The sequence below is a fragment of the Papio anubis genome, chromosome X, assembly GCF_008728515.1.
Source record: "Papio anubis isolate 15944 chromosome X, Panubis1.0, whole genome shotgun sequence".
In the NCBI taxonomy this organism is placed as follows: Eukaryota; Metazoa; Chordata; class Mammalia; order Primates; family Cercopithecidae; genus Papio; species Papio anubis.
The window spans coordinates 79,515,235-79,541,536 of record NC_044996.1 but is presented as its reverse complement, the minus strand read 5'-3'; the positions used below and the strand labels follow the sequence as shown (position 1 = coordinate 79,541,536).

Below are 26,302 nucleotides of genomic sequence, written 5' to 3'. Positions count from 1 at the left end.
AGGCACAGGACAAGTGACTCCAGCTGGGGGCATTGAAAGGAATGTGGGGATGGGAGGGCCCAACAAGGGTCTCTGAGGATTTAGAGGTGAGAGAGAGAGAAAGCAGATCAATACAGCTGCTTAAAGGGCTGCCGCCTAGATTATGTCACAGGCATGGGGGCCTGTGAAGCACTGGTAAATGTCTGCTGCATGAACTCACTCAAACCAAACTTTCTCTTATCTAGGTCCAAAAGGAAGCTGCTCGGCTGGAAGGAACCTGGTGAGGCCTTTGTGGGTGGCAGAACAAGTTCCCACTCACCAATAAAGAACACAGCTGAGTCTCCAATCAGTGAGTCTACCGCCACCACAGGGTCAGGCAGCAGTGCCAACCTAGATGCTGGCAGAAATGACGATTTCAAGGCCTTGCTACAGAAGAAGGGAAGTAAGGCAACTCCAAGGTCTCGTCCCTCAGCAGCTGAACTGCTGAAGACCACTAACCCACTGGCTCGGAGAATTATTGCACAATTTTCAAAAGACTATGAAACCACCGATAACCCCAGTACCTAAGCCCTGGGCTCAACAAGCAGGATTTACTTACTAAACTTGACTAGAGAAGGGGGAAGAGAAAGGGTCTTTAAACAGAACCGTGGGAATAACAACAGAGCCTACATTTCTTTTACATGAACTCACATTCTGGACAGCAGGAGAGAGGCTACTTCATCTAGAGCTAAAATCATCTGGCACTTAATCATCTTCAGACATTTTTATGTTTTCATACTTATAGGCTTGTCATGACTGACTACCGAGTTTCTTCTTATTTTCCCCAGTGGTGTGCACTAACTAAGAAGAAATTTTCAGATGCCAGGGCACATGTGCCACTTTTTCAATTCAATAACCCGGCTGCTTCATCCCTGGCTCCTGTCACTGAGGAGTGCAGTGTGAGAGCAGATTGGAGGCTGCCAAACCTGGGGGGCATAGGATGCCATTGCTCATTATTCACTTTCCTAGGGAGGCTCTGATGGCCCTGTGTGCAAACACAGAAAGACTCTGATGCCTCCTCAACCACAGTTTAGCTTTCCTCTGCACTTGCGAGAGGTTTGCAGGGTGCACTTATTTCGGCATGGGGTTGATTGGATGGCTTTTGTAGTGCAGAATATGACTGTGACTCCATCCTGAAACTTAATGCCTTTTTCAGTTTGATTGTCTACACGGAGATCAGGGTGATAAGTTTCAATAAACATATAGACATCCCCCGCCCCCCTCGCAACTCCCATTAGCTAGAAAAGACCAGGACTGGGTTGCTTTGAATGAACCAAGTTTGACCAACAAACCAGACAGCCATTTGTTCACTCAGATCTAGCCGAGGTAGCTCACAAGTGCACCTTGAGATCCTCCATATGTCTGTCAACAGCGATAGCCAGGATCTGTGCCCAGCTCATGCTGCATTCTAAAAACTCTCATTTCATTTGCATATAACATTCATTACAGGAAGTAATTAACTGAAGGAACAGCGTCATCAAAGGCTCAAGGAGAATAGAAAGTAAGTGCATCTTGCCCCCCACCAGTCAATTCAGATTGTGGTTTCTGGTGGTTTGGTTTTGTTTAAAGGAAGTCCGACTCTGTTCCAAAAACCAAGAACATATAAACTAAAAGGATCTATCCAAAATCTAAAAGGCAGTCTTGCCAGTTGCTATGGCCCATAATGCACACACACCACACACACACACACAAAAGGGCTACTTTTTGCCATTTAGGTTCTGTGTTTAACCAGCTTTCAATTAACCTTGCTGGGGGAGAGCATAAGAACCTGGGTAAATAGCATACTGAAAGAGCTTCAGAGTAATCATTGCGACCCCTCCCTGTCCCCACCTCCCACAAAGCTTATAGGCACTAACTATTCTTGTCAGCTCAATTTTCTAAGCAGAGCAAGAGCAGTGATTCATTTGATTTTTGTATGCCTGATTTCTGGGAGGTTGGGGAGGAAGACAAAGCATTGAGCAAAGAAAACCTGCTGACCAATGATGGAAAGTTAATTGTCTACTGTCTTCGAGAGGCAAAAAGAACAGTGGAATGAAATTGTAGCCTGCTTCACAAAGAGAGTTCCCCAGCCCCTTCCTACTTCACTCCCCACCCAATAGATTCAATGGTCAACCTCCTGGAGGATGCAGTAAGAGTTCCAGAGACAAGCAGTTCTCAACTTTGATAGGTTATATTGCCCAATGAGAAGCCACCTCTTAGCTCAACTGCCCACACTCCAGCTGGACAGAGCAGCTGAAAAACCACACTAAGTACTGAGAAAACTTGGGCCTCTCACAAGAGAAGCCCTAGGCCTAGGCCCTTTGTTGTTATAGTTCTGAATCTGAGACTTCTGGAAACAGGCCAGGCCCACCAACTCCCTTGCAACCAGCACTTCGACACTTAAAATAATAAACAGCAAGGCCCAGTTGCTTTTGAAAGTACTAGAACTACTTGGTGTGAAGGTCTTAACCAAATTCGAAATTTCAGGGATTTTGCCTGAAATAAAATCAATTCATCCCTGGCCTCAGTTTATATATGAATGCCACCTTTGTCTGCTCCAGACTTAGAATTCCAAAAAACAAACATTTTCCTCTGTAGTAACTGAAGGAGCGTTTATGCTTTTGCTTAGCAAAAGTGAAAGGACACCAGGGTCTGCTCCTTGGGAACCATTATGACTGGTTGAACGTTAAAGCTGAGTATGGGACTCACATAGTAGAGGCCTTGTTACTTCTGTTGACTTTCCTGGAAGTTTCTTGTTTACTACTTCTAACGGGTTTTGCCTCTCCCCTCACCTTGCTACCTCTGGAGGTTTTCCCAAAAGATTCTGAAGCTGAATGCTCAGACACCTTTATGTTTGTCAATTACCTTTAGTCTTGCTTTCCTCTACAATACTCTATATGCCTGGAATTCTTAGAATATCTTCTACATCATCACTGTGGCCCACCCAGTGGTGTTCCCATTAGCACAAGAGGATTTGGGGCAGAAATCATATGGTCAGAGAGGACATTTAAGACTGGAAGTATTCATTTAATTTTTCAAATTAATTTTTTGTAAAGATGGGAGTCTTGCTATGTTGCCCATGCTGGTCTTGAACTCCTGGGCTCAAGCGATCCTCTTGCCTTGGCCTCCCAAAGTGCTGGAATTAAAGGGGTAAGCCACCGTGCCTGGCCTCATTTAATATTTTGCAACAGGTAAACATAGTCCCAAATAAACAACCAAACTGTAAAACTTCTACTAATAACTAATTAACAGAACACCAAGCATATTCCCCACTCCTAACACTCAACCTCTCTCCTACCTTTGATTATCATAACACCACTCTCTCTCCCACCCAGGCACTTACCACAATGTTTGTTGCCTTCTGCGCTTGCTCTGCTGAGACTGGAGAAGAGAGGCTGAAAGCCCCTCTCAGAAAGGCTTACAGAGAATCCAGCACTACTTCGATTACTAGTACAAATAATAATGATAATGATTTTTGAAGGTGGAATAGAGAAGAGATTTGAGTGAAATTAAGTTGGCCCTAGGAGGTCAGCTTCCATTTCAAGTTGTCCCTATCCTCTTTTTTCCTCCCCATTCCAATCAGTAGCAACAGATGGCTCTGCTAGCCTGACTTTGATCTAGTCACCATCCCCAGGGGAGGAGGTTAACTGTTAACCAAGGATGCTTTGCATTTGGTGGGTAGTCAGTACCTGTTTTTGAGGATAGTTATTAATAGTACAATAGCAAGCTTTGCTGGTATCTCCTCTCCTCATCCTGCACTACTTGGCCTGCCTCAGCTCCTGACTGGGCCTCCCCCACCGGCCCCAACTTATCCCTCAGTCCCAAATCCCATGAACTGCATCCCTAGCACAACTCACCCATAAAGGAAGCGAGACAACAGGAAGCAAAATAAATAATTTTAGCTTAATGAACACAAACTGACCAGTTGATCTGGATAAATTACCTTGAACGTGCAGACAGAGGAGATCCTACCAGGCTCTCCTAACGAGCATTGCACCTGACATCCAGTGTAACTATCTGGACAACACAGACCCGATTGCAGTCTCTCTGTACCTGTCTGAGCAGATCTGTCCATGCACCTGCCCTCTTCCTCATCAATGAACAAGTTGGGAAAAAGATGAGTTCACGCTCAGTGCTCTGTTCCTCACTCATTCCGCCTTTCATTATCAAGTCTGTGACACAATGGTGAGCTTTCGCTTTAATATGATTTGCTAGGGCCAGGACTAGGGTGAGGTGAGTGAGGCGCCTAGGGCGCAAAATTCAAAGAGGTGCCCACTCTCAGGGCCATGCAAGTGCCTTACCCTCGTCCCAGCCCTGTGATTTGCACTCTTTAAAGTAATATCAGTTTATCTTCTTCCTATGAACAAGTATAGTCCTTCTGATTTGGGGTGGGGGGTTAACTCCCTATCTCTTGTTGCACCAAATATTTTATTGCTACCTGTTTTTCCATTGCTGTAAGTCTTTGTGTGCCTATACATTAAAGAATCTTTAGTAGTGTTAATGTCGGAAAACATAGTTGATTTCTAAGTAATATGCTCCAGGTGGCAATTTAACACCCATTTCAGCAGGGATGCTCCCAGGGCCAGCCCTTCAACAAAAGAGTGACTGAGTTGGAGGTCTGTCACCAGGATCCTCCCTCTCCTCTTTCTGCTCCATTCTCCCAAACCTCGCTTCCCAACACCAACTCTCCTCAGTGCCTCCTACTTCCTTCTCCTCCTCTCTAAGAAAAACATGCTCTCAGGAAAGGGATAAATTCATTTACTTTGAGATTATAAGGCTTAATGCTACCTCTTTTGAGGGTAGCATTTTAACAAGGGAAAAGCCTTAAGCCAAAGGAATGAAGTTCTACTTGCAGAATGTTAGGCATCAACTAGTGGTAGAAGTGTATTTTTCACCATGGAAAGGCCAAATTCCCTGATGCCTAACTCCAGAGTATAGAAAATATCTTAATTGCCTGGAATCATTTGAGTTACTAGCGGATGGTCAATTAAATTGTCCTGATACCCAATGCTATTCAATATGGTTACTACCAAGGGACTCTCAGAAATGGCTACTAAAAGCCACTGAGAAGGTCTAGATCATTCATATTGTACATTGACATTTTTACATAAATGAAATTAATACTACTTACCATTTGAGTAAAGAACACAAGGATTTAAAGAGTCTGTGAAAATATGTCCTGTTTGTGAAAGGTGAAACTGTCCAATCCATGTCCCGTCAATGTCAGTTGTCCAGTATTGGTGGTGATTATTAAACTTATTGGAGGTACAACTTTACCTCCAATAAGCTTACCTTTACAAGCTTCTGCTTTCCCTGCTTCATCTCTGTTATGGGCTATCAGTCCAGCTTGGTGTGAAAATGAGACTATATCTATACCAGAGCCCCCAGTCCTCTCAAAGCCTTTGCATGTATTTCAGCTACAAGTGACAAGGATATTAGGGATTTAAAAGGACAAGAGAGTGGGAAAGAGGTATAAGGAAGTGCCTTTGTCAAAATGCAGCAAAAAGTATAATGATATAAACATAATATGAAATAAGCAAAGTTTTAGAATACTTTGAAACAGATTTATAGAGGAATACATAGTAAATAGTTATAGACACACATTTGGGGCGTTTTTGTTTTTTTTTTTTGTTTTTTGAGGCGGAGTCTCGGTGGGTCGCCCATTTTTGAGTGCCGTGGCGCGATCTCGGCTCACTGCAAGCTCCGCCTCCCGGGTTTACGCCATTCTCCTGCCTCAGCCTCCCGAGTAGCTGGGACTACAGGCACCGCCACCACGCCCGGCTAGTTTTTTGTATTTTTTTAGTAGAGACGGGGTTTCACTGTGTTAGCCAGGATGGTCTCGATCTCCTGACCTCGTGATCCGCCCGTCTCGGCCTCCCAAAGTGCTGGGATTACAGGCTTGAGCCACCGCGCCCGGCCTGGGGCGTTTTTAATAAGATTACCAAGAAGACATTTGCATGAGTAATGAGCCATGTGAAACGGGCATTATACTTTTGTTCAGTAAAGCCCAAAATCTAGGCCAATCGTTCTCAAAGTGCAGTTCCAGGAGCAGCAACAGCAGCGTCCCTGGAGAGAGAGAGAGAGAGAGAGAGAGAGAGTGTGTGTGGGGGGGGGTGTGTGCGCGCGCATTCCAGTGATGTTACTCCTTCAAGCCCCTGAATCACTATAGCCACCACTCTCCAACTGATTCCAACCTTTACCATTATTTTGGCTCTCATCATAATGACCAGTCTCTGGCCAAGAGGTGTATATTGTTATTTTGGTCAGGCATATGTTTGTTTGGTTTTAAGAAATTATCAGATTGAGAAGTCTCATGTTTTATGGGACTCTGGTGCATATGCTCAAAAAAAAAAAAAAAAAGAGAACTTATCATATTGGATCAACAAATTGCTCAACCTACAAAATCTTTGATTTGACTTAGCCAGCACATCTGGCCTGCTTTGGGTTTAAACAAAAAAAAAAAAAAAAGAGTTTTTAAACTCACAAATGGAAAAAAAAGGGAAAGGTGTTAGGTTTGTTTGGTATTGCCAGCTCTTAAATACCTGTCTTCACCATGGCTCTGGCAGAAGTAGATTTGATTTTAAGATTTTTGCCTAAATAGTGGAATTTGATAGCAACGAACTCCAAAACAAAATCTGAACTGGAACAACTAGTTAACCCCTCTCAGCCTCTTTGTAATGCCAAGCTTTATAGACATTTATTCCTTAGGTGGTCTTGAGCTTTTTCTAACATCCAATTTTATAAAACGTTATGCATGCAAACGCAGCATTGTGCTCATTGTACAAGTCACCTCAAATTCGTTCCTTCCCCCATGTGTATCATGGCGAAGAAGTATCAATATATGTGTGTTCTGAGGTCTTCTGATGAATTGTCAATTACAAACTTTTTCATTCATTTTTAAATGAGATATATTTACCCTGGCTAGTGGTTAAAATTTTATTCTTTTTATTATATTTCATTGCTACTTTTTTCTACTGACTCCAAAGCTTACTTTGGGGAATACTTCTTATTTCTAGATTGTTGTATTTATCTTATTTCTATATTTATCTGCAGTCTTGGAATGTTAGAGCTGAAAGGGACCAACCTCTCTCATTTCACTCATGAGGAAGCTGAGGCCCAGAAAGTTCAAATAACTTATATACAAGGTCACACAGTGAGTCAGCTGTGGGGCCCAGCCTCAATTCCAGGTCTCCTGCCCTTGGGTCCAGTGTGGTTTCATTTAAAGCACTACAATTTATAGAAGACCCACAGCTGGCTTCTACTTTTATGACACATGAATTTCCCAGGTATTACAATGAACTAATATATGTGCTTTAAGAGAAAGTATTCAAGAGTTCTTTAATTCATTAATCCAAAGACAAATTGGATTTTCAGGTTAGAAACATTAGTTTCCCTCCAAATTCGATATGTGTACCCTACTTAGTACAATGGATGTTTTCCCTAAAAGTTGTGTGAAAAATGAATTTTTTATATATCAAGTATCATTTTTTCATAGGTAAACTTCCTATATAAGGGAACCTTCTGGTGACTTCTTTTTGAAAAACTGAGATTCCTCTTGTCATTTTCCCATAGTGTCTCTACTTTTTTTAGTGCAAACTTTTGTATTTGGTGTTTATTTAAAAGTAGTACAACCCAACCAATATTAGCTTTCCCAGAATCTACTTTAGCCTTCCCTTCTTTTTTTTTTTCTTTTTTTTTTTTTTTTTTTTTGAGACGGAGTCTTGCTCAGTCACCCAGTCTGGAGTGCGGTGGCGTGATCTGGGCTCACTGCAAGCTCCGCCTCCCGGGTTCACGCCATTCTCCTGCCTCAGCCTCCACGCCCGGCTAATTTTTTTGTATTTTTAGTAGAGAAGGTGTTTCACCGTCTCGATCTCCTGACCTCGTGATCCGCCCGTCTCGGCCTCCCAAAGTGCTGGGATTACAGGCGTGAGCCACCGTAGCCTTCCCTTCTTAATCTTTATGAGAAATTTTCAGACTATTAAATGCTCATGAGATATTTAGTTGTGTTCTAGAAATTTCACCTGGCTTGATATTCTAGCAATCCCTGGGCTCAAATTCCAGCTCCATCTTACCAAACAATAACAGAATTCGCTAATCAGTACAAAGCTCCCCATGCAGTCTCTTTTCCAGAACATTCTTTGCCTAATGTTCCTTAGTGTTGCTGTCTCTTTAGTTGGGGCCTCCTTCCTTAGTACATGCATACCTTACTATTCTGTGGAATTGCAAGCTGTGCATCTTTTAGAAGCACACTAGTCAAACTGATTGGCATTTCCGTTTATTTTCCATTATTCCCTTGTTTCTCCTGGACCTCCTCTGGTTTCTCTTTTCGAGGATGCTCAGAGGCTTCTCACCAGAAATTGGTGAGATTTCCCCCATCATCTAGATAGGAGATTGACAAATTCTGTAAAGGTTAAGACAGTGACTCTTTTAGGCTTTGTGGGCTACATGTGTTCTCTGTAGCACATTCTTCTTTGTTGTTGCTGTTTGTTCATTCGTTCATTTTGCAACCTTTGGATAATGGAAACCACTTTTTTTTTTTTTTTTTTTTTTGAAATGGAGTCTCCCTCAGCCAGGCTGGAGGGCAATGGTGCAATCTTGGCTCATTACAACCTCTGCCTCCCGGGTTCAGGCGATTCTCCTGCCTCAGCTTCCCAGGTAGCTGGGACTACAGGCGCGTGCCACCATGCCCAGCTATTTTTTTTTTTTTTTTGTTATTTTTAGTAGAGACGGAGTTTCACCATATTGGCCAGGATGTTCTTGATCTCCTAACCTTGTGATCCGCCTGCCTCGGCCTCCCAAAGTGCTGGAATTACAGGCGTGAGCTACCGCGCCCTGCCAATGTAAACCTTTCTTAGCTCATGGGCTATGCAAAGCCTTAGGCTGACCCCTGATCCAGACTGTCTTCTGGGACAAGCATTTCTGTGAACTGCCCCATTTGATAACTGAGTTGTGCAGTAGCTGATGTGGTTTATTGCCTTCCCATCTACTGCATTGTCAGACCAGTCTGACTGCACAGGGGCAAGTGGAGGGGGGCTGCATATGCCAACCATTACTCTTCAATCGAGTGTCCTTTATGAGCTCTCTCTCTCTCTCTCTCTCTCTCACTGACTACCTCAGTGTAGAAACCCTCATTTTTTTCCCCAGACCTATCCTTGTTACCCAATGTGCCTCTGCTTCCCTCGGTTTAGGGTAAACTGGAAGGAGAGAATTTCTGAGTTCTCTTACTTATTTTGTTCCATAACTTCTCCCCCAAATATGTGGTTGGGGACCCCCACCCTGGTCCACCCTGTCCTGCCTTATACTAGTATCATGAGTTTAGGGCTATCGTTGGAAAGTCTGCCAGCCCAGGCCGTAGGATTCCAGTTCAGCCTACGATTTCCTAGGGAAATCACCAGGTTCCAAAGGCTGGTTTTTAAACCTGGAATATCCATGTATCCATTTCCTAATGCAGTTTTGACCTGTTCTGGACAGAGCACTCAGCCCTAGCGACAAAACCAATGAGGTGCAGAAGATATTCTGTGCCCACAGTTTTTCCCTGCCTTCTGGACCCTCGGCCCCTGGGATGGGCTCCTTGGGATTGCCCATGCAACAACACAGCCACGAGACATTCAGCACACCACCTCCTCCTGTGTTTTGAACCTCTAAATGGATTCTGTCCTAAAGCTTCTTCACGTCTCTCTCCATCCTGTTCCCATCTCCAACTCTCATGCTTCTTGGGAGTCTGAAGCTCAGATTCACATTTTCACATTTTCTCATATAAACGTTGTGGTTATACAATGGATGACATGTATGTGTCTGTGTGAGTTTGGGTTCTCAACCTGGACTGTGAGGGCTAATAAATTCCCAAATCACACCATACATGTGCACATGCACGTGTGCACACACACACACACACACAGTCCAGCACCCTCATTGGTTCTCTGGCTTAGGTCCAGATCTGATGAGACTGGTCAAGAAAGGGATGGTGGGGGCTCCTGAAGCATTTGCCCTTTCTTGCCTCTTGAAACTTTCTTTCCACTGGCAATTCAAAACAGGCCGACATACAGAGGGCTAGCACTCTAATTTGATGTTGACTCAGTCATTCAGACCTAGCTCTCAGGCTGCAGCTTTTCCTAGCGCAGCAAATTGCTTCTTAAAATCTTTAGCTTGATTTCTGTCATTTGAGCCCAGGGATCTACCCACTTACTGAAATCTAAATTTTTGAAAATCAGTGATGCAAATAATTTTCAGGATTTCCCTATTTAAAGGCATCCATGAAACAGTTCCTTTATGCCTTCTGTTTAGGATTTCCAGAATTAGGAAGGGAAACCAGGCTTGTGCCTTGGATCCAAAAGCAGCAAAAATACTACATTTGCCAAAAGCAAACTGAGGAATCAGCATTGGCCAGTCCTAGTATGCAGTCAGGAGGTGGACTTTTGTTAAGTTAGCCCTTACCATTTAGTACTTACTGAGTGCCAACAATGCACTTAGAAAAATAAGGGAGACAAGAATTTACAGACCAATACCGTAAACTGGAAGGTACAGGTAAGACACATCTCCTAGAGCTGAGAATGTGTCCCTAACATTTCAAGAAGCAGCAGAAAGTAGGAGAGATCACGATCCCAGTCATTTTAGGATTCCAACACAAAATGGAAGGGAGCCCTCTGTGGAGTGACATTACAAAGGGTTTTTCTTGTCTTTCTCTAAAATAAAAAAAATTTAAAAAAAAAGGCATTCCTTACTGGCTTGCTACCAGCAATTGAACTGTATTCTTTATATAGCTAGAGCTGTTTGTGTCTTCTTAAAATAAACTTTTTCTGTTAAAATCATTTTCTGTTTCGCCCTCTGGTTTTCACTGTAGCAATGATACCTTTATTCAGACACTCCGCCCAGTTTGTGAGCATGTTTAACCATCCACACGAGTATGGGGCCCACACACATTGGATTTGATGCTCACGAACCTGAGAGCTCAAAACAGCTATGTGGCACAGAATGTCTTGCAGAAACCTGGCCCACTGAGCCATGGGCCTAAAGGCAGGTAACCCATGTTCTGGGACTTCATTTCTGGGATTCGAGTCCAGCCGTTCCTGGAGTCAACAAGGGGGAGTGGGCAGCCATCACCAGGCCCCTGAGGGGAGGAGGCAGCCTTAGCAACTATCCCCAGGGCAAAAACTCCCTCTCTGTTCTCTAGCTTAATAAAGTCACCCAGCAAGGCAGACCAGAGTGAGTCTGGGCTGGGAGCAAAAAATCCCAGACCAAATGTGGTCCAGATCATTTCCGTCCCTCAAGAAGGGTATGGTCCCACCATGCAGATGGTGACAGCCATATTTGAGAGTCAAATCTCATCAAAAGAAGAAAGGAACTTTGTTATCTATTCCCAACTGTCCCAGGCCTCTAAGGCTGAGGCCCTTGTAGCCAGCATCCCTGTCTCCCCAGGCCCCTGACACCACCGGGCTGCTCTTCCAAAAGATAGACCAGAACTGGAAATAGCCAGAAAACCTACAAGGGAAGGGAGAGGGGCCAGGGCCACCCTCAGACAATAGTGTGTGTTTAAGTTGGAGATAAAGGTCAGAAAAGGAAGCTAGCTTGAGGTGGGCCTCATGGCAAGCAGTGCCTTGGTAGAACCCTGCAGTTCAGGGTCTGGTGTTCACTCCAGCAGGTTCAGAACTCCTTCGTACCTGTCTTAGTTCATTTTCTGTTGCTATAACAGAATACCATAGACTGAGTAATTAATAAAGAAAAGAAATTCACTTATTTCTTACAGTTCTGGAGGCTGAAAAGTCCAAGGACATGTTTCTGGCATCTGGAGAGGGCCTTCTTACTGAGTCATAACAGAGTGTGGGACATCACATGGCAAGAGAGCAAGAGCATGCCATCCTAGGTCTCTCTTCCTCCTATAAAGCCACCAGTTCATCATGCCCGCCCCCCCCCCCACCACCACCACCGATGACCAACACACAAATTTTGAAGGACACATTCAAACCACAGCAGTGCCACACCACCATACGCTGATGAAACTTTTAAGGGTTTACTCACACTAACCAAACTCACAAGACAGGTCCTGGTATGTTAATTAACAGAAGAGAGAATATACCTCTCAAACAAAGGTCATAAACAGGAGGGCTGCAGGCTGAATTGAATTCACATACATTGTCTAGAGTACACAGTGCTGTTTGTCAATTTTTAAAAATTTAGGGGGCCAGGCGTGGTGGCTTATGCCTGTAATCCCAGCACTTTGTGAGGCCAAGGCAGTTGGATCACCTGAGGTCAGGAGTTCGAGACCAGCCTGACCAACAAGATGAAACCCCATCTCTACTAAAAATATAAAACTTAGCCGGGTGTGGTGGCAGGCACCTGTAGTCCCAGCTACTCGGGAGGCTGAGAGAGGAGAATTGCTTGAACCCAGGAGGCGGAGGTTGCAGTGAGCTGAGATCACACCACAGCACTCCAGCCTGGGCAACAGAGCAAGACTCTGTCTCAAAAAAAAAAAAAAAAAAAAAAAATTTAAATGGAGCACAGTCTCTCCAATTTACCTCCCACCACTCCCTGTTGCGTCAAACCTAACCAGCTTCATTCCCTTATAGTATCTGTCAGGTCCCTGAAAGCATATGAGTTTTTGACCCTTACATTAAGTTGTCATCACAGGTTGAAGTCCCCAGGAAGCACACTCTTAGATGGAGTTTACTGTGTAGGATGTTTACTAGGGAATGCCCAGGGATCAACACCTGTGGAAGAGAAAGGAAGGAAACAAGATTAGACAGGAGGCAGCTGGGCAAAGTGGCTCACACCTGTAATCAATCCCAGCACTTTGGGAGGCCGAGGCAGGCGGATCACCTGAGGTCAGGAGTTCAAGACCAGCCTGGACAACATGGCGAAACCCCATCTCTACTAAAAATACAAAAATTAGCCAGATGTGGTGGTGTGCACCTGTAGTCCCGGCTACTCGAGAGGCTGAGGTATGAGAACTGAACCTGGGAGGCAGAGGTTGCAGTAAACCAAGATTGCACCACTGTACTCCAGCCTGGGTGACTCAGCAAGACTCCATCTCAAAAAAAAAAAAAAAATAGGAGGAGAAAAGAGCAGCAATGCAGGTGTTAAAAAGCTTCTGCTCACTCAGTGGCTGGCTCTGGCATTCACGTGACCTGTCCGTTGTCCTACATTGGGCCAAAGGGCAGGCCTTCATATCCCCGCTTCAATAAGTCACTGGCTCTGGGCCACGCCATGAAGGGCTTGACCTTGGGTGAGATGTCTGTCTCAAGCTGAGGCAATCCCTGAAGGAACTGATGGCTGAAGAAGGCTCTTGGCTGACAGCACTTTTAGCAGCTGGCAGTAAATCCTTCCTTGAAGGGGGATCTCGGTGACACAGTTCTGTGTCCATCACAGGTGTCTTTCTCCCATGAACAGTGCAGGCAAAACACTTACAAATCCTTATTCTGATTCCACCCCCACCTTTCTTTTTTTGAGGCAGGGTCTTGCTCTGTTACCCAAACTGGAATGCGGTGGCACAATCACGGCTCACTGCAACCTCAAACTTCTGGGCTCAAGCAATCCTCTCTCTTCAGCTTCCTGAATAGCTGGGACCATAGGCATGCACCACTACACCTGGCTAATTTTTAAATTGTTTTGTAGAGACAGTCTTGCTATATTGCACAGGCTGGTCTCAAACTCCTCGGCCCAAGTGATCCTCCTGCCTCAGCCTCCCAACGTGCTAAGATTACAGGCGTAAGCCACCACGCCCATCCCAATTCCCTCCCCCACTCCTTACTTAAGACCAATTACACTTCATTTTATTAGGTTTATAACTTTCTTCAATGTCACCATCTTAGGACACATGCCAGTAGACTTTAAATAGACTTCAGTGTTTCATAAGCCTCATTAGTGCCCATTAATAAACTCTCTCCAAGGACATGTTGTGTCACATATGCAAATGGCTAAATCAATCCATCATAAAATACCATGAATAAAATGTCGCTACCATCTATCAGGCACCCACAATGGGCCAGGCATTGTGTGCTCCTCCATCCATTTGTTTTATGCTTCCATTCAACAAATGTCTAATGAGCTCCTACAACATGCTGGGTGGCGCATTAGGATCTGAGGGTAGAGTAGTGAGTGAGGGAGACACAATGCCTGCCCTTATGGAGTTTACCATCCAGTGGAGCCACTGCTGAGACCAATTCATACAGCATCCCTGGGAACCAGGACCAATGGACCTCATGTTTCTGTTATCTAAAGGTCACTACCCTGGCTATGAACTCCTCTGGTCAGCACTTACTTCATACTCTGCTCTGCTACCTAATCTTCCCTGCTCCTCTTCCTCCCACCGTTTTCAACTGTGGCTTCCTGGAACCCCAATTCCAGGGTGTCTTAGTCCATTTTGTGTTGATAGAATATATGAGACTGGGTAATTTATAAAGAAAGGAAGTTTCTTTAGCTCACGGTTCTGCAGGCTGAGAAATTCAAGGAAATGGCCTTGGCTTCTAGCAAGGGCTTTTGTGCTGTGTCACAACATGATGAAGAAGGTCCAGGGGGAAGTGGATATGTGCAAAGAAGAGAAAACCTGAGGGGCATCCCGGCTTTATAACAACACACTGTCACAAGAACGGATTCATTCCTGAGAGAACTCATCCAGTCTCACCAGAGTGAGAACTTGCTACCACCAGATCAGCACCAAGCCATTCATGATGGAGCTGCTCCCATGACTCAAACACCTCCCACTAGCCCCACCTCCCAACATTTGGGGATCAAATTTCAACATGAGTTTTGGTGCAGACAAACAAACTACATCTAAATCATAATATTTCAACCCTGGGCTCCCCAAAACTAGTGTCCTTCTCGCATACAACCTACAATCATTCTATTCCAATAGCCCCAAAAGTCTTAACTTGTTCCAGCACCAACATAAAAGTCCAGTCTCATCTGAGACTCAAGGCAAGTTCCTAACAGCTATAAGTCTGTAAAATAAAAAATCAAGTTATTGGCCAGGCACGGTGGCTCACGCCTGTAATCCCAGCATTTTGGGAGGCCGAGGCAGATGGATCACGAGGCCAGGAGATCAAGACCATCCTGGCTAACATGGTGAAACCCCGTCTCTACTAAAAATACAAAACAAAATTAGCCTGGTGTAGTGGTGGGCGCTTGTAGTCCCAGCTACTCAGGAGGCTGAGGTAGCAGAATGGCATAAACCCAGGAGGCAGAGCTTGCAGTGAGCCAAGATTGCACCACTGCACTCCAGCCTGGGCAACAGAGCAAGACTCCATCTCAACAACAACAAAAAAATCAAGTTATTTACCTCCAAGATACAATGGTTGTACAAGCATTGGGCAAACACACCCATTCCAAAAGAGAGAAATCGGACCCAAAAAGGGGGGTAACAGGCCCATACAAGTTCAAAATCCAGCAGGGCAGATATTAAATCTTAAAGCTCCAAACTAATCTTTTACTCCATATACCACTTCCGATGTACAGTGGTGCAAGGAGTGGGCTCCCAAGGCCTCAAGCAGCCCTGCCCCATGGCTTTGCTGAATACTACCCATGTGGCTGCTCTCACAGATTGGAGTTGAATGCCTGTGGCTTTTCCAGGCTGAGGTTGCACACTGCCAGTGGGTCTATAATTCTGGGGTCCCCATGGCAGCCCTACTCCCATAGGTCCACTAGGCATTGCCTCATGAGCACTTTCTGTGGAGGTTCTGCCCCTGCAGCAGGCTTTTGCTTGGGCACCCAGGCTTTCCGATACATCCTCTGAAATCTAGGTGAAAGCTGCCAAGTCTCCATGGCTCTTGCATTCTGGGCTCTCACAGACTTAATACAACATGGAAGCCACCAAGGCTTATGGGTGGCACTCTCTGAAGTGATGGCCCAAGCAGTACCTGGGGCCACTGAGCTTCAGCCAGACTCAGAAACAATGTAGCAGGGATCTGAGGAGCAGTGTCCTGAGGTGGAGCAGGGGCAGCAGTGCTCAGGCCTTACCCCAGAAACCATTCTGTCCTCCTAGGCCTCCAGGCATATGATGGGAAAAGCAGCCTTGAAGATTTCTGAAATGCCTTCAGGGTCTTTTTCCCCATTGTCTTGACTTTAGCACCTGGCTCCTTTTGGTTTCCTGTCCTGAAAAATGCTCTTTTCTTCTATGCCATTTGGCCAGGCTATGCATTTTCCAAATTTTTCTGCTGTGTTTCCCTTTTCTCCAGAAATTCACCATAAGCAGTTGGAAGTAACCATGCAGCAGCCTGAACATTTTGCTGCTTAGAAATTTCTTCCACCAGGTATTCTATTAAATTCCATCTTAGATGGAGCAGGGATCTCCTGCCCCTGCCAGTTCAATTCTGTAGTAAGCCTTCCACAGAGCCTTTGGGCATAGATGTAGTTCATCCAAGTTCTTTGTCAATTTAAGACAAGGATGGCCTTTACTCCAGTTTCCAATACGTTGTTCCTCATTTCCATCTGGAACCTCACCAGAATGGCCTTTACTGTCCATATTTCCATCAGCATTCTGGTTGGGACCATTTAACCAATCTCTGAAGGGTTCCAGACCTTCCATAGTGGTCTTGTCTAATAAGCCCTCACCAGAATCTTGTTTTTTCTAGCCTGCTCTTCCAAATTCTTCCAACCTCTGCCCATTACCCATTTCCAAAGCTGCTTCCACATTTTCAGGCATTTCTTATCACTAACACTTTACTTCTCAGTATCAATTTCCTGTCTTAGTCTGTTTTGTGTTGCTATAAAAGAATACTTGAGTTTTTCCGTCCACTCCCCCTCTCCCACCAGCACCACTTCGGCTGCACTGAGCTTGCTCTGAGCTCTGGGCTCCTGCTAATCTAGCACCGCCATTGTCTCCCTTCAGCCGCCATCATGATTATCTACTGGGACCTCATCAACGACAATGAGATGTTCTCTGACAGCTACAAGATCCGGGAGATCACAGACGGGCTGTGCCTGGAGGTGGAGGGGAAGATAGTCAGTAGGACAGAAGGTTACATTTTTGACTTGCTCATTGGTGGAAATGCCTCCGCTGAAGGCCCTGGGGGCAAAGGTACCGAAAGCACAGTAATCACTGGTGTCAATATTGTCATGAATCATCACCCGCCAGAAACAAGCTTCACAAAAGAAGCCTACAATAAGTGCATCAAAGATTACATGAAATCAATCAAAGGCAAACTGGAAGAACAAAGACCAAAAAGAGTAAAACCTTTTATGACAGGGGCTGCAGAACAAATCAAGCACATCCTTGCTGATTTCAAAAACTACGAGAAAACATGAATCCAGATGGTTGCTCTGTGGACTACCATGAGGATGGTGTGACTCAATATATGATTTTCTTTAAGGATGGCTTAGAAATCGAAAAATGTTAACAAATTTGGCAATTACTTTGGATCTATCACCTGTCATCATAACTGGCTTCTGTTTGTCATCCACACAACACCAGGACTTAAGACAAATGGGACTGATGTCATCTTGAGCTCTTCATTATTTTGACTGATTTATTTGGAGTGGAGGCATTGTTTTTAAGAAAAACATGTCATGTAGGTTGTCTAAAAATAAAATGCATTTAAACTAAAAAAAAAACAAAAAACAAAAAAAACCTGAGACTGGGTAATTTAGAAAGACAATAGATTTCTTTATCTTGTGGTTCTGTAGGCTGAGAAGTTCAAGGGCATGGCCCTGGTTTCTGGCAAGGGCTTTTGTGCTGTGTCACAACATAGTGGAAAAGGTCAAAGAGAAAGTGGACACGTGCAAAGAGGGGAAAACCTGAGTGGCATCCCGGCTTTATAACAACCCACTGTCGCAGGAACTGATCCATTCCTGAGAGAACTAATCCAGTCTTGTGAGATGGAGAATTCACTCACTCCTGCAAGACTGGCACCAAGCCTTTCATGAAGGATCCACCCCCATGACCCAGACACCTCCCACTAGGACCCACCTTCCAACATTTGGAGATCAAATTTCAACATGAGTTTTGATGGAGACAAATAAACCACATCCAAACCATAGCACAGGGATTGCTAAATACCCCAACAACAGAAATAGAAAGCTCCCCTAAACACCTTCCTTAACTGAGACCTAGCTGTCTCTGGAGAACCCCACTTCTCCTGTAGGCCTTTCCTCAGAGATTATTTCGCTCCTCCAAATACTTCTGCATCTGGAGGTGGAGCGGGCCCCTTCTTTGCTGCCCACTGCACCTTCCAGACCATGACCGCTGTACCTCTCAGGCACTTCCCTTCATTCTTTCCTTTTGCCCACCCCCTAGTCTTGCCCAAATCCAAATCACTTCAACATTCATGTGGAAGATCTATTCCACATCCCATGCTTCTTGTTTCTTCGGCCTCCTCACCTCTGTTGGCCTCCCTTTCTGCTCCAGTCACCCACTCTTAGGGCCTCGAGTGGATCTTGCGATGGCCCAGAACTGCTGTACCACTGAAATCTTAACTTCAATCCCCACAACCTCACATCTTTCTAACTTTCCCATCTGATTACTTCATTACACTGTTCAACTTTGTTGAGATTTATATGAGCTCATCACAAAAGAAGAAATCCCAACATCCAATAAACATGGAAAGGTGCTTAACCTCATCTACCATCAGGGAAATGAGGAATGAGGGAGAATGGGGCATGAGGAAGGAGCATGAGAAAACTTTTTGAGGTAATAGATATGTGCATTATCTTGATTGTGGCTCTGGTTTCAAGGATGTTTACTAATCAAATCATCACTTAAAACATATGCAGTTTGTTGCACATCAATTATATATCAATAAAGTTGTAAAATATACACACACATATGGCCCGGTGCAGTGGCTCACACCTGTAATCCCAGAACTTTGGGAGACCAAGGTGGGTGGATCACCTGAGGTCAGGAGTTCGAGACCAGCCTGACCAACATGGAGAAACCCCGTCTCTACTAAAAATACAAAATTAGCCAGGCATGGTGGCGCATGCCTGTAATCCCAGCTACTTGGGAGGCTGAGACAGGAGATTTGCTTGAACCCAGGAGGCGGAGGTTGCAGGGAGCCGAGATCGCACCATTGCACTCCAGCCTGGGAAACAAAAGTGAAACTCCGTCTCAAAAAAAAAAAAAGTTATATACACAGACACACACCAACAACATACCATTTCACATATGCCAGACTGGCAAATTTTTAAAAGTCTGATGATAATTAGTGTTGAGGAAGATGTAGAAGAGTAGAGATCCTCATACACTGCTGATAGGGCTATTGATTGGTTCAACAACTTGGGAAAACAATTTGTCATTATCTATTAAAGTTAAAGATACACATCTCCAAGAACCCAGCAATTCCATTCCTAGGTATATATCCTAGAGAACAGTGTACATAGCTTTACTGAAAGATATATAGGCCAGGTGCGGTGACTCACGCCTATAATCACACCACTTTGGGAGGCTGATGTGGGCGGATCACCTGAGGTCATGAGTTTGAGACCAGCCTGGCCAACATGGTGAAACCCCATCTCTACTAAAAATACAAAAAAAAAGAAAAAAGGCTGGGATTACCGGAGTGGTGGCACGTGCCTGTACCCAGCATTCAGGAGGCTGAGGCAAGAGAATCGCTTGAACCCAGGAGGCAGAGGTTGCAGTGAGCCGATATTGCACCACTGTACTCCAGCCTGGGCAACAGAACGAGACTCCATCACCAAAAAAAAGAAAGAAAGAAAGAAAGAAAGAGAGAGAGAGAGAGAGAGAGAGAGAGAAAGAAAGAAAGAAAGAAAGAAAGAAAGAAAGAAAGAAAGAAAGAAAGAAAGAAAGAAAGAAAGAAAGAAAGAAGATATATAAAGGTTCAAGGCACCATTGTACATAACAGCCCTAATTGGAAACAACCCAAAAGTCCATCAAGAGCAGAATGAATAAATTGTGGAATGCTATACAGAAATGACAATTAAACTACAGCCACGGCCAGGCTCCAGGCTCCGTGGCTCACGCCTGTAATCCCAGCACTTTGGGAGGCCGAGGCGGGCGGATCACGAGGTCAGGAGTTCAAGACTAGCTTGACCAACAGGGTGAAACGCCGTCTCTACTAAAAATACAAAAATTAGCCAGGCATGGTGGCGGGCACCTGTAGTCCCAGCTACTCAGGAGGCTGAGTGGTAAGAATCCCTGAACCCGGGAGGCAGAGGTTGCAGGACACACCAAAGCATCAAGACTCCAGCCTAGGGTGGACAGAGGAACCTGTCTCAAAAAAAAAAAAAAAAAAAAAAACCTACAGCACACACAGCATACAATCATGCAAATATGAAGTTGAGTGAAAGAAGACACAAAGGAATACATACAGTGTGACTCCATTTACATAAAGTTCAAAAACAAGCAAAACTAAATTATTGTTTAGGAATGCACATATAGCTGGGTGCAGTGGCTCTGCCAGTAATCCCAGCACTTTGGGAGGCTGGGGCAGGTGGATCACTTGAGCCCAAGAGTTCGAGACCAACCCAGGCAATGTGGCAAGATCTCCATCTCTACCAAAAAAATACATTTACTTAATACATTCTTAAAAGGAATGCGCACATGTGATGAGATAAAACTAAAGAAAAGCAAGGCTGGGCACTGTGGCTCACACTTGTAATCCCAGCGCTTTGGGAGGCCAAAGCAGGAGGATCACTTTGAGGCAGAATAGGGTCTGGAGGCAGGGAACCTAAGGCTGTTTCACGCTGACTTCCTAGAACTAAATTGAAAGGAAAACCCTAACTTTCCACGCCTGGCTACACTCTTTGCAAACCTCCACCTTTTCTGCAGATGGAAAATTGAAAGTACCTCTGATTAGTTGCTTTTTGCAACCAATCAGACGTTTGCATAGGAGTATGACTTTGTAACTTTACTTCAGCCTCTGATTGGTTGCTGTCCACAGCCAATCAGACTGATTGTGGACCAAGTCTTCATTTGCATAGACGTTCAACTTTGTAACTTCATATCAGTCTCTGATTGCAGGCCACCACTTCATTTACATGGGGTGAACAACAAGTGGCCAATGGGAAACCTCTAGGGGGTATTTGGACTCCAGAAGATTCTGTATCCAGGGCCCTTGAGCGGTTGCTCAGGCCCACTGCCACCCTGTGAAGTGTACTTTTGTTTCCAATAAATCTCTTGTTTTTGTTGCTTCGTTCTTTCCTTGCTTTGTTTGTGTTTTGTCCAATTCTTTGTTCAAAATGCTAAGAACCTGGACACCCTCCACAGGTAACAACTTGAGCCCAGGAGTTTGAGACCAGCCTGGGCAACATGGTGAGACCCCTTCTCTACAAAAAGTTTAAAAAAAAAAAAAAAAGGCCGAGCACGGTGGCTCACACCTGTAATCCCAACTCTTTGGGAGGCCAAGGCGGGTGGATCACGAGGTCAGGAGTTGGAGAACAGCCTGGCCAACATGGTGAAACCCCGCCCTTACTAAAAATATTTTTTAAATTAGCTGGGTGTGGTGGCACATGCCTGTACCCCCAGCTACTCAGGAGGCTGAGGCAGGAGAATTGCTTGAACCTGGGAGGTGGGAGTTGCAGTAAGCCAAGATGGCACCACTGCACTCCAGCCTGGGTGACAGAGCAAGACTCTGTCTCAATTTAAAAAAAATTATCTGTGCATGGTGGCATGTGTCTGTTGTCCCAGCTACTGGGGAGGCTGAAGCCGGAGGATTGCTTAAGCCCAGGAGGTAGAGGCTGCAGTGAGCCTTGATCACACCACTGCACTCCACCCTGGGTGACAGAGTGAGGTCCCGACTCGGAGAAAAAAAAAGAGAGAGACAGAGACAGAGACAGAGGGAGAGAAAAGAAAAGCAAGCAAGATATTATCATAAAAGTTAAGAGACTGGCTACTTCTAAGGATAAATTGTAATTGATAAGGACACATGGATGATTTCAGGGTGCTGGCAAAGTTCTACTTTCTGACCTTCATGGTAGTCACACTGGTGTTCACTTGTAACTAATTTTGCAAGTGTACAAACTATACATTTGTTTTAAGCACTTTTCTGTGTATATATATATGTATGTATGCATGCATGTTATATTTTACAATGAGAAATATTCTTTTTTTTTTTTTTTTTTTTTTTGATGGAGTTTCACTCTTGTTGCCCAGGCTGGAGTGCAATGGCACAATCTCAGCTCACCACAACCTCTGCCTCCTGGGTTCAAGTGATTCACCTGCCTCAACCTCCCAAGTAGCTGGGATTACAGGCATGCACCACCACGCCCGCTAATTTTTGTATTTTTAGTAGCGACGGGGTTTCTCCATGTTTGTCAGGCTGGTCTCAAACTCCTAACCTCAGGTAATCCGGCCACCTCGGCCTCCCAAAGTGCTGGGATTACAGGCGTGAGCCACTGCACCCGGCCTACAATGAGAAATATTCTTAAGGACCCAGGATACAATTCTGAGTAACATCACATTTCAGAGAAGGCTGCAGGAGAAGACATCTCCTTAGGAAACAGACAGGGAAGGGGCAGCCAGAGGCGGACGGCAAACCAGTAGAGCAGGGTGTTAAGGAAACTCAAAACAGAAGCTTCCAAATTTTCAAAAAGAGAGTGGGCAACCGTGTCAACCCTTATGCACCCCTGCTCTGCGGGACACATCAGAGCACAGCCAACAGTGACCAGCCTGTGTCCTTGCAGCTATGATAAGAACACTCTTGCACCATAGAAAAATGAGCAAAGGCAGAAACAGACAAGAAGAAATACTATTAAAAGGCAAACATATGGGAAAATGTCTACATTTCCCAATGAGCAAAGACACTCTAAATTGTGAAAACTGATTGGCCAATTATAGTAGCAAAAATTAAGGGGAGGCAGAAGAAATTACAGTATGTCAGGCTGGAAAGAATACCAAATTGATGCACGGTTACTGGCTGCTAACACTATGAATAAATACCACCCCTTTAAAATAAAATCTGGCAATATGCAATAGGAAATTTTAAATGCTCATACCATTTTACTCAGTAATCCTACTTCTGGGCCTCTATACTAGGAAAATTACGCAAAGGAAAGAAAAAGGCTGTGTGAATGAGTTTAGAAGTGACTCCCAAATCTCTTTCTCCAGCTCCAACCACCGCCCTGAGCCCAATCTGTGTATCCAGTGGTTCACCTGGCATTGCCACTCACATGGCTAGTCTGCAACTCAGAGTAAATAAACATAAAGTGTAACATGAACTCCTTTGTTCCTCTCAAACCTGCTCTTTCTCAAATCTTCACCACCCTAATAAATGGCACCACCATCCATGCAACTGCTGAAGCCCAAAACCTAAGAGTCATTCTTGATTCTTCCTTTTGCTCACCACCCACTTCCAATTTGCCACCAATCTTATTGGTTCAATATTCAAAATATAACCAAAAGCATTCCACTTCTCCCCATCTTCATGGTTGCTACTAGTGATGGTTAATTTTAGGTGTCAACTTTACTGGACTAAAGAATACCTAGAGAACTGGTAATGCATTACTTCTGGGTGTGTCTATGAGGGTGTTTCCAGAGGAGATTGGTATATAAATTGGTGGACTGCGTGGGGACGATCTGCCCTCAATGTGGGCGGACAACACTGGTCCCAGATAGGACAAAAAAAAAAAAAAACAGAGAAAAGGTGATTCTCCTTCTCTCTCCTGGAGCTGGAACACTCTTCTCCTACCCTTGGACATCAGAACTCCAGGTTCTCGGGTTTTTGGACTCCAGAACTTGGTTCTCCAGCCTTTGGCCTCGGACTGAGAGTTACAACTTTGGCTTCCCTGGTTCCGAGGCCTTCAGACTTGAAATGAGCCATGCATGCTACCAGCATTCCAGGGGCTCCAACTTGCAGATGGCCTGTCATGGGACCTCTTAGCCTCCATAATCACATGAACCAATTCTCCTAATAAAGCCCTTTCCATCTATCTATCTATCTATCTATCTATCTATCTATCTATCTATCCATCCATCTATCTATCAATATACTATTGGTTCTGTCTCTCTGGAGAACATTAATACCTAGCCCAAGCCACTACCCTAGCCCAAGCCACTGTTCTCTCACTGTTCTCTCTGCCTGGGATTGGTGCAGTAATCTCCTCACTGGTCTCCTGCCTTTGTTCTTGCTTCACTCCAATCTGTTCTCCACACGGCATCCAGAATAGTTTTTAAAAAAATCAACAGGCCGGGTGTGGTGGCTCACGCCTGTAATCCCAGCACTTTGGGAGGCCGAGACGGGCGGATCACGAGGTCAGGAGATCAAGACCAGCCTGGCTAACACGGTGAAACCCCGTCTCTACCAAAAAAGACAAACTAGCCGGGCGAGGTGGCGGGCGCCTGTAGTCCCAGCTACCCAGGAGGCTGAGGCAGGAGAATGGCGTGAACCCGGGAGGCAGAGCTTGCAGTGAGCTGAAATCCGGCCACTGCACTCCAGCCTGGGCGACAGAGCGAGACTCTGTCTCAAAAAAGAAAAAAAAAAATCAAATCAAGACGGGCATGGTGGTTCATGCCTGTAATTCCAGCATTTTGAGAGGCCAAGGAAGGAGGATTGCTTGAGCCCAGGAGTTCAAGACCAGCCTGGGAAACAAAGTGAGATCTCCCCCGATCTCTACAAAAGTAAGACAAACAAATAAACAAACAAATAAAAAAACTAGCCAGGCGTGGCGGCAAACGCCTGTAGTCCCAGCTACTTGGGAGGCTGAGGTGGGAGGATCGCTTGAGCCCAAGAGGTCGAGGCTGAAGTGAACTGTGTTCATGCCACCGCACTCCAGCCTGGATGACCAAGAAAGACCCTAAATAAATAAATAAATAAATAAATAAATAAATAAATAAATAGAAATCTGATCATGTCAGTACAGCCCTCCCATGGCTTTCCTTTCCTCATTGAGTAGAATCCAAGCTCCTTACCATGGTAACTCTGCTTCACTCCATTCTGGGCTTCTTCCTATTCTTTCAGAACAACAAATTCTCTCCCTCCTCAGGGTCTTTGCACTTTCTGTCTCCCTGCCCGGAAAACTCTCCTTCTAGGCTCCCTTAGGTTTCCACTCAAATGTCACCCCAGAAGAAGTTTCTATGATCAACCTATCTGAAGTAGCCTCTCTCTCCAAGTTCCTATCCCTCATATCACCCTGTTAACTCCCTGCACAGCACTCACTACAGTCTGAAGTAAATTGAGGTGTTTATTTGCATAGTGCCTTGTTTTCTGTCTCTTCTAACTGGAATATAAACTTCATGTGGGCAGGAATCTGTGTCTCTGCTTCACTGCTGTATCCCCAACACCCAAGTATCTGATGTACCCAATAAATACTTATGGAATTAATGAATTTACAATAAAAACTCTGAGAAGATTAGCAGAAAAGAACCCCTTTTAATCTGGTATTTTGAAACCTCTTAATAATGTCCTAGGTTTTAGGGGAAAGCACTTTTGGAATGCTTACTGAAGTATTTTCTGTGTGTGTGTTGCAGTACAATGGAGTAAAGATAACAGAGGTTTCATATTCAGACAGATAGATAGTACTCAGATCTTGGTTCTGCCCCTCACTAGCTGTGTGATCTTTGGTAAGTTAATCTGCTTCTCTGAGCTTCAGTTTTTTCATATTTAAATTGAAGTAGCAATAAAAGACTTTCAAGGTGGTTTCACTGAAGTAGATAATTAATGTACTTGGTATATTACATGTCACAAAATATCATTTAATAGCCATTGATAGTTTAAAGCCCTGAGGCTGGATGAGTTCACCTGAGGAGTGAGTATAAATAGAGAAGAGAGCCCAGGATGGGCCTTGGTACTGTCCAATGTTTAGACATCAGGTAGAGAAAGATCAATCAAGAAAGGATACAAGGTCGGGTGTGGTGGCTCATGCCTGTAATACCAGCACTTTGGGAGGTCGAGGTGGATGGATCATCTGAGGTCAGGAGTTCGAGACCAATCTAAACAACGTAGTGAAACCCCATCTCTACTAAAAATACAAAATTATCCAAGTGTAGTGGCACATGGCTGTAATCCCAGCTACTTGAGAGGCTGAGGCAGGAGAATCTCTTGAACCTGAGAGGCGGAGGTTGCAGTGAGCTGAGATCGCACCATTGCACTCCAGCCTGGGCAACAAGAGCAAAACTCTGTCTCAAAAAAAAAAAGAAAGAAAGGAAACAGGCCCAGTGCAGTGGTTCACCCCTGTAGCACTAGTGCTTTGGGAGGCTGAAGCAAGAGGCTCCTTGAGGCCAGGAGTTAGAGACCAGCCTTGGCATCATAGCAAGACCCTGTCTCTACAAAAAAGTGGCACCCACCTGTAGTCCCAGCCACTCAGGAGGCTGAAGTGGGAGGATCGCTTGAGCCCAGGAGTTGGAGGCTGCAGTGGGCTATGATGGTGTCACTGCACTCCAGCCTGGGCAGCAGAGCAAGAACCTGTCCATAAAATAAAAAAGAAA

At 44.8% G+C, this 26,302-nt stretch overlaps 2 protein-coding genes across 6 annotated transcripts in view; both read left to right on the top strand.

The window, feature by feature from the left end:
• Nucleotides 1-3,833, top strand: part of NHSL2 (NHS like 2) — a 138,348-nt gene extending 134,515 nt beyond the window's left edge. For all 5 annotated transcript variants that reach the window (XM_021933036.2, XM_009197801.4, XM_009197803.4 and 2 more), the window contains one exon: nt 225-3,833. In XM_021933036.2, the coding sequence (XP_021788728.1) occupies nt 225-546 (322 nt within the window). In that variant the 3' untranslated portion in view covers nt 547-3,833. The remainder of the gene's footprint in view (nt 1-224) is intronic.
• A 12,598-nt stretch (nt 3,834-16,431) lies between these two features.
• Nucleotides 16,432-17,528, top strand: LOC101017377 (TPT1-like protein). The gene is given in 2 exon segments (XM_021933038.2): nt 16,432-17,218; nt 17,221-17,528. Coding segments are annotated over 2 exon segments (498 nt in total). The 5' UTR covers nt 16,432-16,824; the 3' UTR covers nt 17,325-17,528.
• The last annotated feature ends 8,774 nt before the right edge of the window (nt 17,529-26,302 follow it).